Here is a 14,479-nt window from a genome sequence, read left to right on the forward strand (position 1 = left end):
CACTTGGGGAGGGGACACAGGAGAAATGTAAGTAGGATTGTATTTCTTTGCACTGCCTGTTGTGAATATATAAAACCTGCAAAAAGAGAGGTCAAGATGGGTTCCTCTGTCTTGAGGAGTTCAGTACAAATGAAACCTTGAAATACAGGTGAGAGGGAACTGTAGGCATTGTGTATCTTGTAGATCTTTTGGCTTTGAAGGGGTTCCAAAATGTTTTTTCATATTCTGGTAGAAACTGGAAACCACACAAATGAAGGACAGCATCTAAAGCAGTTATGTTTTATTCATATTATGATATATATGTATTATCTAGACTATATATAATATTATATATTAGATTGGTATGTGCCTCTGCCCCCCTTATTTTTCAGTTCCCCCCTGCCCTGTAGTATAGCTTTTTCACTAACCCTAGATGATACCTGTACTTCTAAGAACTGTTGACTTGGGAACCTGCAGGTCTTGCAGAAGTAAATAAAGGATTAAATGAAAGCATGACGTGAAATTGGCCACCGTGTCACCTCATGGCTAGATGGACTGGCTAGGAGAAGGGTAGTGTTAAAATACTTGTTTAACCGTTCCTTTTGCAGTGCCTGTAGACAACTTGTCTTTTTATTGTAGGTGTGGAGGGTGCAGCTTTCCAGAGTAGACTTCCACATGACCGTATGACATCTCAAGAAGCTGCCTGCTTCCCTGATATAATCAGTGGGCCACAGCAGACTCAGAAGGTGTTTCTGTACATCAGGAACCGCACCGTAAGTTTATTGTAAAAGTATTGATGAAAAAAGGGTAGGACATTTGTATACCTTGCAAAGACTTTTGGCAGTTACCATGTCTAACAGTTGGTAGATTTTTTGTTTGTTTGTTTTTGAGATGGTGGGGTTTCATTTCTGGCATCCTATCATGCTCTGAGTTGCTAAGGAAGGTGTTATCCAGCTCTTGATTGAGGCAATGCTTTGAAGCAGCATAAAGAATCTGTGGTATATTTACAGTATCTAAAACGTAGTCATAGCAGCAATGAAAACTACATGATTCAGCTAATACATCTTTTAAAAAGTAAGGAGAAAGCTGGTGCAAATGTTCAATTACTTGATCTCAGTTTAAAGAAGTGTCTGTAGAATACTTAAAAATAATAATCAAATACGTTGTTGCTTTAAAAAAAGCAAACCTCTCAGCTTTTATTTTTTTACTTTGCTTATCATTCAGTTGCTGTAATACTGAGACATCAAGCTGGTCGTGTGGCTTATTCTCAGAACAGAATACTTTGCCAGCTTTGATTTCATAAAAGAAATTGTAACACTGAAGAAATGAAACTCTGCTTCTGAATGTTTGTAGCATTTCTGCCCAGTTCAAAAGTTCCATGCAACTTAAAATCTAGAAAGAAGGGGCAATATTCAAATAATTCATTGGGGAGATCATTCACTTGACTCAGGCAAAAGTGCATGAAGTTTAAACCTTAAAAAACCTTAAACCTTTAAACCTTAATAAAACTTAAACAGTAGTACTGTGTTTTGCAGATCATGCTTTTAAACTGTGACAATGCTTTTAGGTTCCTCAGCACACAAACAGGGTTCAGGGCTTCATCCTGTACTTACGAAAGAGTGTTTTAGAAAACTTAAGTCATGTTAGAAAAATTAGCAGTAGGAAAGCAAGATATATTTTGAAAATTGCTTTGTTACCATAGTTAAGAGAGAAAACACCTTATGCACCGTTCTTTTCACAGACTGAAGATGATCAAGTGGCATCACAGTGTATTAACCGTGGTAGCATCCAATGCTTAATACTTAAAGTTATTTGAAATCTATGCATGTTATATATCTTCATGCTAAGAGCATGACTTTTGCTATTCCTGTGAAATCTCCCTCTAATTAACCTAAGTTGTAACTTTTGGGAAGTCATGAGATGTATAAAAACAGAGCAAGGCAAGTCAAAAAGTTTGAAACACAGTTTGCTCAAAACGTATAGTGAGTAATCCTTTTACAAACGCATTGGAAGCAAAAAAAACCTTCCACTGAAACGAAGAAATGACTGGGATTTAAAGGAATGCTTGGAAGGGGTGTTTGCAGGATTGCACTAGAAAAGCTGCATTGCTGGTGTTTGGTCCTTATTCGCTATGGAGGAACTCAGAGCAGTTCCTAAGCAGGAATCCCTCTCTGAGGAAGACTTGAGAGAGGATCTCCTCCAGTCAGGATAGCAGAGGTTCTAGAACAGCAAGGGAAGCAAATAGTAATACAAACCCAGTGCCCAGCAGAGCTGGGGAAGAGCTGTGAACAGCAGTGTGCATCCTCTTACTCAGAGCTGGCACTGTACCAAGGGGTTTGAAAGTACTGAAGAGGGCATGAACACCCAGAGTTCCTGCAGGATAGAGGAGTCAGACTAGTAAGTCTGCTATTTCCAATTTGCCTAGTAACAAACGGAATGAAGAATTGAATGGATGACCTGGTAAGTAAAAATGTGTTTTGGAAGGCTCAAAGTAGCTTTTATAAAGGGAAATCATCATTTACAGTCCATCTGAGTTATTCAAAGGACTGAGAAAGTGAACAAAAGAGATCCACTTCTTGTGGTGAATCCCCTCTACACCAAAACACCCATCCCCCCCCAACCCACCAACCAATGAAAAGGAAAAACCCAGAACAGTAAAAGCTCTTGTTCAATTACTGTTGGTTAAAGCAGATCATGAACATTTACAAAGCAGAATGTAGGATAAGTGATCTGTTGTGGTAGTGCTGGGCAGTTGTGATTTGAAACCTGTAAAATCTTAAGGCCTGGACTGTTCTGTATATTCATAGAGTGTCTAAAAATCAGGATTTGTAAAGAAATGGTCATTTGCTGCACATGCGAAGTTATTTTAGGTAGTAAAATGAGGACTAGAAACACTGCAAAAGATGAAGACTCTTCTGAGTAACTGGGTGTTAACATAGCAGATTAACTTAATTGTAAGTAAAAGTAAACTAATGTGAATAATGGAAGTAATAGTGTATATATGTACATATGGAGGTTTATATACATACATGGAGATGAACCTTAAGAAGTTCAACAAAGACAAGTGTAAGGTCTTGCACCTGGGAAAACATCATCCAGGAGTGCAGCACAGGCTGGGATCTACCCGGCTGGGGAGCAGCTCTGTGAAAGGGGCCTGGGGGTCCTGGTGGACAAGCAGCTCCATGTGAGCGAACAGTGAGCTGCAGCGGCAAAGAAAGCCAACGGGCTGCTGGGTTACATCAACAAGGGCATCACCAGCAGAGATAAAGAAATCATCATCCACTCTACTCAGCGCTTGTCAGGCCACGCCTGGAATACTGTGTTCAGTTTTGGTCCCCACTATACAAAAAAGATGTGGGTAGGCTGGAGAGGGCCCAGAGAAGGGTCACAAAGATGATCAAGGGACTGGGAAGCCTGGCATGTGAGGAAAGGCTGAGAGAGTTGGGTTGGTTGAGCCTTGAGAAGAGGAGGCTTAGGAGAGACCTTATCACCGTGTTCCAGTATTTGAAGGGTGGCTATAAAGAAAATGGAGACTCTCCTTTTACAAGGAGTCACATGGAAAAGGTGAGGGGTCATGGGTACAAGTTACCCCTGGGGACATCGTGTTTGGACACAAGAGGACAATTTTTCACAATGAGACCAGTCAGCCACTGGAATAATTCCCCAGGGAAGTGGTGGATTCCCCAACATTGGGCACTGCTAAGATTCAGCTGGACAGGGTGCTGGGCCATCTTGTCTAGACCGTGCTTATGCCAAGAAAGGTTGGACCAGATGGCCCTTGATGTCCCTTCCAACCTGGGATTCTATGATAGATATTTATATATAAAAATATAGATTATGGGCTTTGTACTCTTCCACTGGAGAACGGAATCTTAGCGTTACAGTACGTAGTACTACAGAATGGTTAGTTCCACACTCAGAAATGATCAGAAAGAACATTGTTAAAAATTACTTGGAAAACAAGTGGAAGAAAGTACTATGCTAAAGATGAAATCTGCCTCAGATGGCCTCCCAAATTATATGGAAATCCTTAACTTTTCCTATTCATTACACTTGTATGATTTCCACTTTAATTTGGTATCTGTGAGGATCTGTGAAGTTCAGTAGTGCAATTGTACAGAAATACCCAAATAAATTACTAATTCTGAAATATAAAATGGTGTGGAGATGCTACGTATGACCTAGATCTAGGCATTGAACAGTAAAATGTTATTTATTAACTATTGCCACCCTTGCCATGAAGCAGGAGTTCTGTTGGGAAAATAGTTGTGATTCTATTACTCTGTGCTTTTTTTTCTAACATGAAGTGACATAATTATTACTTCACAGGCAGCTCTTCTTGCTTGGTTTTTGAACTGTGACTGTCCTCTAAATGTTCTTTCTTGTGTATATGTGGCCAGTGTAGTCCATGGTAGTGTTTTATATCAGTGAGGATGGATTAGGTGATTAGAGGTCTGAGAGAAATAAACTTCACAAGGTGATAAGTACTTCTGTAGCTTTTACAAAAATAACGTGACAAGTGATGCTGAAAAGTCAGATGCTGGCTGCTGTTGCATGCCCAGTGAAAACATCACACATATCACACTTGCCATGCAGGTGGGAGGCAGGCTGTACGAATAAGCATTCTGGCGCTTCCATTTTGTAGCTTTTGTTCTTTCAGTGTATGTTTTCTTCTGTGTGTGAATAGCAGATCGCTAACTCGATGCATTTCTAGTTACTTGAAGTGGTGTGGGAAGTTAAAACTGACTGTATTGCACCTCCCAAGAACACTGGAAGGCAAAGTTCAGTGCTGCTTGGATAGCACTGCCAAAGTTTAACTCGTTAGAGGGTTTCATCTTCTAACTGTATTTGGTAACAAACGCACACATGGAAAACACCTCTTTTGTATTGCTTAATGTAATGTGTCTTATTGTTTCTTTAAATACAGCTGCAGCTCTGGTTGGATAACCCAAAGATTCAGTTGACATTTGAGGCAACTATCCAACAGTTAGAAGCACCTTATAATAGTAAGTCAAGTCTTTTATTGTAGGTGTCATTGCTATTAGAAACACCTTATAATAGTAAGTCAAGTCTTTTACTGTAGGTGTCATTGCTGTTCTTTTTCAGTTTTGGTTGGGGAAAAGCTGCTCAGAATCAAGAGAGGGCTTCAGATGGGTCCTTTTGTTAGTGGAGCTCCCTGAGTGTTCGTGCACAGAATGAGATATCGCAGTATGCTCATGTTTCAGGTTTGTTAGGGTTCATTTGTCTGGTAAAGAAATATATCCCTAGCAGAATTCAAAAAAGCTGGTAAAAAGATGGGTTGTTACAGAAGTTTCCTGCAAGTGAATTCACATGCAGCTTTTAAGGTTTGCTACAATTTAATGGTGGTTTGCAGCTGTGAGATTTTCTTAATCATAAGGTTTCTGGGAGACATTAAAAAGTTGTGTAAGACTTGAATAGGTTTGCCTTGATGAAAGAAGGCAGTAAAAGAACAAGGAGTTACTGCTTGCAAATGCAGGCCATTCCACCCCTCTCAAAAAAGATCCTAATAAACCAGAAAAGGGTGGAGGGGAGCCATAAAGAAAAAGTAATTAAAGAAGAAAATAATGGTGAAATGAACACAGATACGCTGTCAAGTATTGCAAAATAGTGAATTATTGTGTTTATATAAATAAAAGTGATGAATCAGTGCTTCAGTAATGGGTTGGCTTAATACTGACAAATCTGTGTAAAGATCTCTGGATTTCTGCAGTCAGTTTCAGAAAAGGTGTTCTTCCACACTAGATAAATAGAAGCATTTAATGTCCTGGTCAGCTTTTCAGGCAGTATTCAAAACTGCAGTATAGCATGGAAAACAGCTTGCAGCTTCCAGAAAACTTTAACCTCAGACTTCTTCAGGAAGATGGGTTCTTCAGCAGGGCAGCTGGGGGGTGCAGAAGGGCACGTGTTCACTGTGACTTTGCTCGGTTGCTGCTGTGATAGGTTTGCTTGTGAAATGTTTTCAGTATGTAGGTGCTATGAACATACTCTGCTGCGAAGAATAATTTTAAAACATTACGATTTTTAGGTGATACGGTGCTCGTTCACAGAGTACACAGCTATCTGGAGAGACACGGTCTAATCAACTTTGGTATCTACAAAAGAGTGAAGCCCCTTCCAAGTAAGAAACTTAAAATTGCTGGAGTTTTGTTTTATTGTTCTGTGATTTTTTTTTTTTTAGGATAAATTTTTGAGTGATTTTTTTTTTTTTAGGATTGCAGTGTTGAAAAAATAAAAAAAAAAGGCTGGAAAACCATCTGGCTCTAGATGTTCATGTTTTTTGTTTTGGCAGGGAGAAGCCATGTTTTTAAGTAAATCACCTTAAGAAGGAAAATGTTTGCAAATCTTCTGTAGATAATTCAGTGGTTGTCACTGTTCAATTAGTTATTTTTGTTCCTCATTTGAATAACAAAAGACAGAAACATGGTACTGTACTTACATCTGTTACATGCTTATATGGTGCTTGAATTTACAAGTGAACTTGTCTGTCCTTTCTAGGTTTTACTTTTCTGGGGCAGAAAGAAATAAAACTATGATACTTTATCCCACAGTACTTAATAAGAATCAGTTTCTTCTTCAAACAGTTGTCCTTCAGAAGTATTTTTCTTCCTGTTTTCTTCCTTGTCACAGATGCACTACTGGTGTATTTTTCTTGTATGTAACTCATTAAAAAAAATTGTGAAGTGTGTTACTGTTACCATATTATGCACATAATTACTTCAATTTTCTTTATGTGGCTATTTTTGTTGAAGAGTTTGTTCTGTCAGAACTACCCATGAGAAGGAAGCTGCTTTTTGTTCTTGGTATCTCTTAAATGCAACTTTAACGTGACTGTTTCCAATGTATTACACATACAGAGCCTGTAGCTTATTTTTCCCTTTCTTTAGCCAAGAAGACGGGAAAGGTGATCATTATTGGTTCTGGAGTCTCTGGGTTGGCAGCAGCTCGCCAGTTGCAGAGTTTCGGAATGGATGTCACGGTTCTGGAAGCCAGGGTATAAATTTTCATTCTGTTTTACTTCTATACAGAAACTTAAGCAGAAACCACATTCAGTACTAGCATAAGGCGAAGCATCCCAGCAGCATGGCCAAGCTTCTGTGTAGGTAACAGTCAGCTGGGATGTGTTATTGAGTACTAAACCTGTCTCATTAGGAAACAAATGTGTCTGTTCTCACTGGGAGTTGGCCAATGCTTTCTCAGGGTTGGACTGTACAGCAGGTGCTAGTGTCATACACTTACACCAGTGACAACAGGCTGGAATCTTCTTCCTTTCATGATTAGGAGATGATTTTTCACTGGAAAACAGAATGCAAGTCTGTATTTCAAGAACTTGCCCATTAAATAGAATCATTGTTTGGAATTGCCATACAACATCAGGCAGGATATTTTTCTTGCACCTTTTAAGTCCATGTTACTTCTTTCCTTGTTTATTACTGTGTGCTTAACAGAGGCTTTAAACTTACCGAGCTACGTTTTGTGCTGCGTGAACTAGCTGATAGTTCTTCCAGTAATAAGGTATTCTCTTATATCCAGCCCTAAGTAGAATCTTTTTTTAAAAGTTGGAGTTTTTTTCATACAGCTGAGTCAGTTGAGAACAGCTTGATGCTCATTGAAAATAAATAAATCCATTGGCCAGTTAAATTGGAATTTATCTTATGTTTTACTTTCTGAATTCCTTTTCTTTGTATATTTACTTCTGACACTTTTCTAGCACAGATTAAAATAATCAGCTTAAGTTTTTTATTAGAGTAATGTATCAAGATGTTAATTTTGCTAACTACTGCTCTTGCTGCTAGGGAGCAATGCTGGCTCTGTGCTTCGCAGGTTCCATACCACCAGTGCAAAGGAGCGAACAACAGTCTAATTGTTTAGGAATCTCTTGCTCACCTGAATGTATTGTTGGTTTTTCTTGTTTGTTTGGTTTGGTTTTTTGGTTGGTTTTTTTTTTTTTTGAAGCTGGAAGAGAGAGATCTGTGCTGTATCCTGGTTTTGTTCTATGCATCTTTGTTATAACCCGTATGTAGATCTGGCAAGAGGCTATTTAAAAATAATGCACAGTATTTTTCAGTCATTGTTCTCTAGACTGCTGCATCTCTTCTTGAGTAGTCTGGGGTTTTTTTATTTTGTAAGGCTGTGTGGTGTTTTCTTGCATTATGATTTCAGTGATTCAGGTGGTAGTTTCTTTGCACCCATTCATTTTCTGTAACTTTAGACTATTAGTTTACATGCTTCTGAGTTGCTGATTTAATTACTAAAAATTAAACTTTACATTTTTATGTGAATTGGTAGCTGTTTGGGATCTTTGCCCAATGTAATTGTTAATTCTATCTGATATCATCTTGCCAGCTGGACTGAGAATAGGGAATGGTGGCTTTTTTTTTTTCCTTACTAAATTTAAAATGGTAGGAAAACAAGTGTCAGCCTTAAGTCAGGAGTATGTGTCAAGAATCAAAAACTTATTCCTGCTTCTAAAATGGACTGTGAACTTGTGGTTTATCTTCTTGATTGATAGCTGGCTCTTCTGTGGAAAATAGATGGGAATAATTGGATGATGGTTTTTCTAACACTAAAATTTAGTTTTCTCAAGCATAGCTGAATCATTTCCTATAGGGCTATTGGATTTTGTGGTAGGGAGGAGTAAATCTAGTGTGTAACTTAATCTACCCATGGACGATGAAGGATTGGTTTTTAGACTCACAGTAGATTCTACTGTAGATATATATGTAAATCTGTCCAAATCAGGTTAGGCATGTTTTTTCTTTTACTTTTTTTTTCTTTTAAATGCAACTTAAATATTTTATTCCTTAACTTAGGCAAATTAATTGAGATCAAGTGTTTGCTTGCAGAGGTTCTTGGAAAATTGTACATTCTATTAATCTGTGGATAAGAGAATACTTACACCACTTTCTGTAGAAGTTTCAGTGATTATATTTAAGTGAGATGTATTGTTGAATGTTACCAGAGGTTTAATATATTGTGCTTTTAAAAGGACCGAGTAGGAGGAAGAGTTGCTACCTTTCGCAAAGGGAACTATGTTGCTGATCTAGGAGCAATGGTGGTAACAGGACTTGGTGAGTTTTTCAAAATAAAAAGGAATGGGGAAGAAAATTGTGGGACAAGATGTTACAAATCTGAAACCTTATGCTATTTCATGGCCAAAATAATTGGGTATTTTTAACTATTAAAAAACAGATGTTCTAGTTCAGCCTCTTGGGCAGTTAGCATTTTTCATCAGTGACTCTTCAGAACAGATGGCAGCCCACACTAAAAGCCAAGATTTTTCTTGGTGCCTGGCTCTCATTGGTCACTGAAGTCATACAGGTGTTTGTCGTGTCATCAAACTGTTGTAGATCCATTTTTTTACAGTTTGCTTGTGCTTAGTGGAATTCTTTGCTCTTCCCTTAGCACGCTGTCCTTTTGTGTGTCTGTTCATTTGCCCAGTTCCTTTAAGGTGGTCTCTGCACTGGGTTCACTGCACTTGCTGAGCAAGTGTTTGTAAAGTTGCTTTACCCAACTGCCAGTGGCCTCTGAGCTCAGGTCTGCAGACTGAATTTCATAGTAACTGTCTTAGTTGTTCCCTTGGATCTTCCAAAGTATATGCTGAAATCGAACATGGAGAAGTAGGAACGTAGTGAGGGGATTAGTTGAGTAGCTAAGAGCAAAGTAAGTAAGAGCAAATAAATAGCAAAGTTATAAGGTGGGAGAGACCCCAAAGAGATGGAATATGTTTTTTCATTTAGATGGGAAAAAAGGGAGGAGGGGGAATGAAGAGCAGAGCCATTCTAAAGTGAAAAGTCCTCTTAGAGAAGTCAGGATTTAAACCCCAAAAGCCCTTTCCCTTAAGTGATTTCAAAAATAGTTGTAAAAATAATGGCAAACAAGCCCTGTTTCTTCCTATTTAATGCTGGTTTACGGGATGTCATCAGTTATTGATGCTGGTTACTCTGCTAAGATGATAGGCAGGTGTTCAGTGTGGAATACCCTTCAGTAATGCAATGAAATGATAAAATATTATAAAACCTGTAATAAAACCTAACTGAGTTTTGCGGACTGCCAAAACTTGGTGTCTGTCTTATGGCTAGTCTTTTATAAAATTGCATTCAGAAGGTGTATGTACTGAAGTTGCACATTCCTGGTAAAACAGATTTAAGGTTGCCTAGTGAAAGACTCTAATATTTTTATACTTAATTCATCATGGGTGTTTCTTTTCCAAAAGAATCTACCCTTTGCCTTGAATGAGGCACCATATGCTATGGAGAAAGGAAGATTCTTGTAGTGAAGAAGATGGTTTGAAGAGCATCCTTCGTATTTCTGAATCTGGAAGAGATGTGAGGAGGGAAGACTGCTGAAGGGGTTGAGCTTGTGGTTCGGGACAGTGATGGACCGAAGTTATGGGATCTCTTCTGGTTTTGTTAGTAAACTATGGAAGAACTGAGTCTTTAGTAGGCTGTTGAACTTGAAACATGAACTTATTTAGACCTACTTCAGAACTCTGTTCTGCTTGTTCAGTCACCTCTAAAGACAAGAAGGTATTAGGATGGCTAAACTTCCCCCTCTATTTTGAGCCAAGGCTCTGGGTTTGTTTGGATTGCAGAATCAGAGAACATTGGGAAGCTAAATACGAAAAACTTTTCCCGAAGTTAATTTTGTGGAGGAAGCCCATGTTGCCTCTCCTCTCTGCCATTTTCCATTTCTGCCCCTTCATTTCATTTCCTCTGCTGTACTTCCAGAGAGGCTTTGATGTTTAGTGAATCTGGATGCTTAAAGTTGATGCTCTCTGCCTTTCTTGTGTTTTTATGTGGAATCTCCTAGATTGTGTTCTAATGTGTTTAGTTGCATATCTTCCAGGTACAGTTGGTGTACGTGGTTCACCTTCATAGATAGTATTCGCTTGTTGGAGTTCCACCAAGTTTTTAGGGACTGAATTCTTTGGGTTCCATCTCCATGTCACCACATTTTCAAAAGCTCCTGAAGTTACTGTGCAGATGTAGGAGCTTTCCTTGACTTTTCAAATACTCTGCTCGCAAACTTTCTGAAGATGTGTTTATAGCTATAAACTCTTAATCATACGGAGGTTTCTGCTGCCCTAGGACTCTGTTTTATAATCAGTTCTATTTACATACTGTCCTTTAAGTGTTGGTGGCAGGCTTTTTTTTTCACCACTTTGTTGCAAGAATTGCAGTACCACCTTTGGCAGTGTTATAGTACCTCACTGGTATGCATTTTGCACTGCACTTGGTGTTTTTAGTCTCTGAAATAGCTTCAACTGTGGAGTTTTCATTTAATTGCAGACAAATTTGCAGGAGTACTCTGCTAACTGTACAAAATGTTTTCCAGGAGGAAATCCCATGGCTGTGGTCAGCAAACAAGTGAATATGGAATTGGCTAAGATCAAACAAAAATGCCCGCTTTATGAAGCAAATGGACAAGCTGTAAGTCTGATACTGTTTTCTTGAACCTTTTAAAAAAAATAGTATCTCAAATGTTTTTGTTACCAGGCTGTTGGTCTAGCAGGAGATAGCTCTAGGGAGAGGGAGTAATGAAAGTGTGTGTCCATTTTTAGGCAGTGTAGTAATATTGTAGCATATCTGCACTTACTCTTTTAAAACCTGTTCTTTCCACATGAGTTTTTAACTTGGAATTTCAGAGGTTTTATGGAAGCTGAGTTCCTGTTTGTTCTTTCCAAAATCACTTCTGTTTTTCCTTAAACAGTTGTCTGTCTCACTCCTCTTTGAAGCAATTGTCTGCTGTGCTGGTACTCTAGCTTTTGTTGTTGCTGCCACTCCTTTTCCCTGAAATTAGCTCATTCTGGCTGTTCTTCTTACCTGTTGCTTTTTAAAGAATTGATTAACCAGTGCCAGCTGGTTGAATGCATGCAATGGTTCAGCACTAATACACTAGAGCTGGGATTCACAAACTTTAATGAGCTTTATTTCTTTCCACTGTAGTGTCAAGGAGTGCTGTTAGAGGTAGAAGTGATAGATCCTAGTTTAGTGCTGAATCTCACACATGTATTGACTGGAAGTGTTTTTACCTCCTGAATCTTAAAACATGGTACTAAACATAACTTCTGAAAGAAGGCACATGAGGATACTGGGCTTGCTAGAGGACTGCAGAAGCGGTCCCTGGCACAAACCTGTTGCAACCTGGCACCTGCAGCTTTTCTTACTGCACACGAGTGAATAGGGTGTTCTAATAAACTTAGGGAAAGCTACTAAGGCATTGTAGGCAGTTCCAGCAGTCAGTCTGCTCTCGTGTTGTGAAGCCAGTCCTGCATGTAACATGCTTGCACCTGCACTGCTGTGTTCCCCCTCTCCCAGCTGTTTTCAGCATCTGCCCAAGTAATGCTTTGCTATCTCGAAGTGGGGCACATGTATCCCTGTGCAATTTGAAGAGACTGCCTCTGTTTACACCACCCAATAAGACACACGGTTCAGCTACTTTGAGCTCTAGACTGTGCTTTTATTGTCTCGGTAAGCACTGTGATACCTGGAGCTTGAGCACGCAGCTTTCCTTTCTGTTCACAGTATGCGGCAACTCGATCGCTTATATCCAGCGAAGCCCCTCAGGCATATGCAGCTCCTGGGGTCTAGGAATTTCTCTTGCCCATCAGATAGGCACTTAGAGAAGAAGCCAGTGGGAGTGGAGCGTTGGTCTGAAAAGGAATATTCCTTCCAATTACCTTGTAGTGTTTGCTGTATTGCATTCAAATGCTGCTCATCCTACGAGACCCTGTCAGGATGGAAACGGGCAGTGTGGCTGCGTGCTGCCAAGCACTGGGGTGGGGAGGAATCCCTGAGCACAGACAAGGTTCTTGCTGATCCTTTGGCTAACCTGATGGGACAGGTAACATCACCTCCTTGTGTTCAAAGGTGGTTGCTGCAGCAAGAAATCGGTGCTGTTTAGATGTGTGCATTTATTAGTGTAATGACAGGAAGTTTGTAACACTTGTCATATTTTAAAAAGGCACATCACAAAATTTGTCAGCTTACCTGACAAGCTGCAAACAAAGCTTGGTATGTGTAACTGGATATTTTTCCAGACCAAATTTTATCACTTCTTGTGTTCAGTGTTGTCTTAGTGACTACATAATGAATCAGAGTGCTCCTCCTTGGTTTAAAAATAAATAAATAAGATGGCACCTGTGTGCTGCTTGTTTCCTAGATGACTGTCATGTATAGCTTCTGGAACATCTGACTAAACTATCTAATCTGAAGCCATTTAACTATGACAGATAATTAAGAAAAGAAATGGTGGTGTGAGTAATGATGACCGGTATTTTAATCTTCTACCACCCAGATACCATAAATGCCAATACCGTCTTGATTATGTGACACTCAGTGTCTGTGCGTGTATCTGTGATCATATCTCTGTATTGTCTGTAGCTCATGATCATCTAAATGGTTCAAGGTTGTTACTGTATGTGATAAAGAGTAAGTAAATGAAAATGGAAGCTCTAGAAAGAAAATTTGAATTTGCTTGCTCAGATGTGGTGCGGTTGTACCTGGAAAGCTGTGTGTTTTGACGTGTACTGCTCACTTTAGCTTTCTCTTGTTTTACCTTAATATACTCCATGATGCTGCTTTCACCAAGGCAGTTATTTTATTAATCCTTTTTTAATGTTGCCACACTTTGTCCTTTGATTATTAGCACTGTGAAAAATTAAATGCTGCTTTTCAATTTCTGCGATGTTTTCACATCTTAGTACTCTGATTTTCACCCCGCTGTGTAGAGCTTATCCTGAACTAGCTGTCAGGCTACTTAGGTTGTATTTCTTTTTGCTGCAGTTGAAAGGACGCTGTCAAGGTACTGCTTTATAAACAGTGAAAAATAAGTTTAGTTTAAGCTGAAGTAACTTTCTACAGGATATCCTTCTTCCAAAGGTGCATTCACATTGGGTTACTAACGAGTATTGGGCAAGTAACTTCTAAGTACCTTCTGGGAGCAAAAGTTTTTCTCACCCTGCCAATAGAAAGTACTAACTTGATAGTGTCCCTTTACCTTTTTCTTTCAGCTTATCCCTGAGCCCAAGTCCATTGGCCCACTCCTCAAAACCTCAAGCTGTGTTCACCATAACAGCCAAGAGCACAGCCTTTCTTGTCTCAGATAAGAGCGCTAATGTTCCACCTCTCCCTCTGGCATTTTGGTAAACATGGTGCTTGACAGAAGGCAAGTTGTAGCTTTTAAATTAGCTAATTCCCCAGCCATCTGAGGAAGTGTAAAAAAAAAATCTCCTTGGAAAACATTATACATCAGATAATTCAGATACCTAAAGCGGGGAATACATCTAGAAGTCTAGGGACAAGTAATAATTGGATGCCCTTCCTACCTTGGATACTGTCTTGACAGCTTTCCACATCTACACAAGTATCTTTTCAAAGGTTAGCTGTTCCTGCCGGTCTGTTTATGCCTTTTTCTCCACTATCTGCATTTTACTGAAGGGCAAAGTACATAAGAGTTATACACTGAGTGTACATCCTCA

At 39.2% G+C, this 14,479-nt stretch overlaps 1 protein-coding gene across 3 annotated transcripts in view; it reads left to right on the forward strand.

Moving 5' to 3' along the window:
* The window catches only part of KDM1A (lysine demethylase 1A), a 49,896-nt gene that overhangs the window by 13,965 nt on the left and 21,452 nt on the right, over positions 1 to 14,479 (forward strand). For all 3 annotated transcript variants that reach the window (XM_074894688.1, XM_074894686.1, XM_074894687.1), the window contains 6 exons: positions 619 to 752; positions 4,907 to 4,985; positions 6,026 to 6,118; positions 6,885 to 6,991; positions 8,987 to 9,068; positions 11,335 to 11,429. In XM_074894688.1, the coding sequence (XP_074750789.1) occupies positions 619 to 752; positions 4,907 to 4,985; positions 6,026 to 6,118; positions 6,885 to 6,991; positions 8,987 to 9,068; positions 11,335 to 11,429 (590 nt within the window). The remainder of the gene's footprint in view (positions 1 to 618; positions 753 to 4,906; positions 4,986 to 6,025; positions 6,119 to 6,884; positions 6,992 to 8,986; positions 9,069 to 11,334; positions 11,430 to 14,479) is intronic.

Source organism: Strix uralensis, chromosome 25 (assembly GCF_047716275.1).
Source record: "Strix uralensis isolate ZFMK-TIS-50842 chromosome 25, bStrUra1, whole genome shotgun sequence".
Lineage (NCBI taxonomy): Eukaryota > Metazoa > Chordata > Aves > Strigiformes > Strigidae > Strix > Strix uralensis.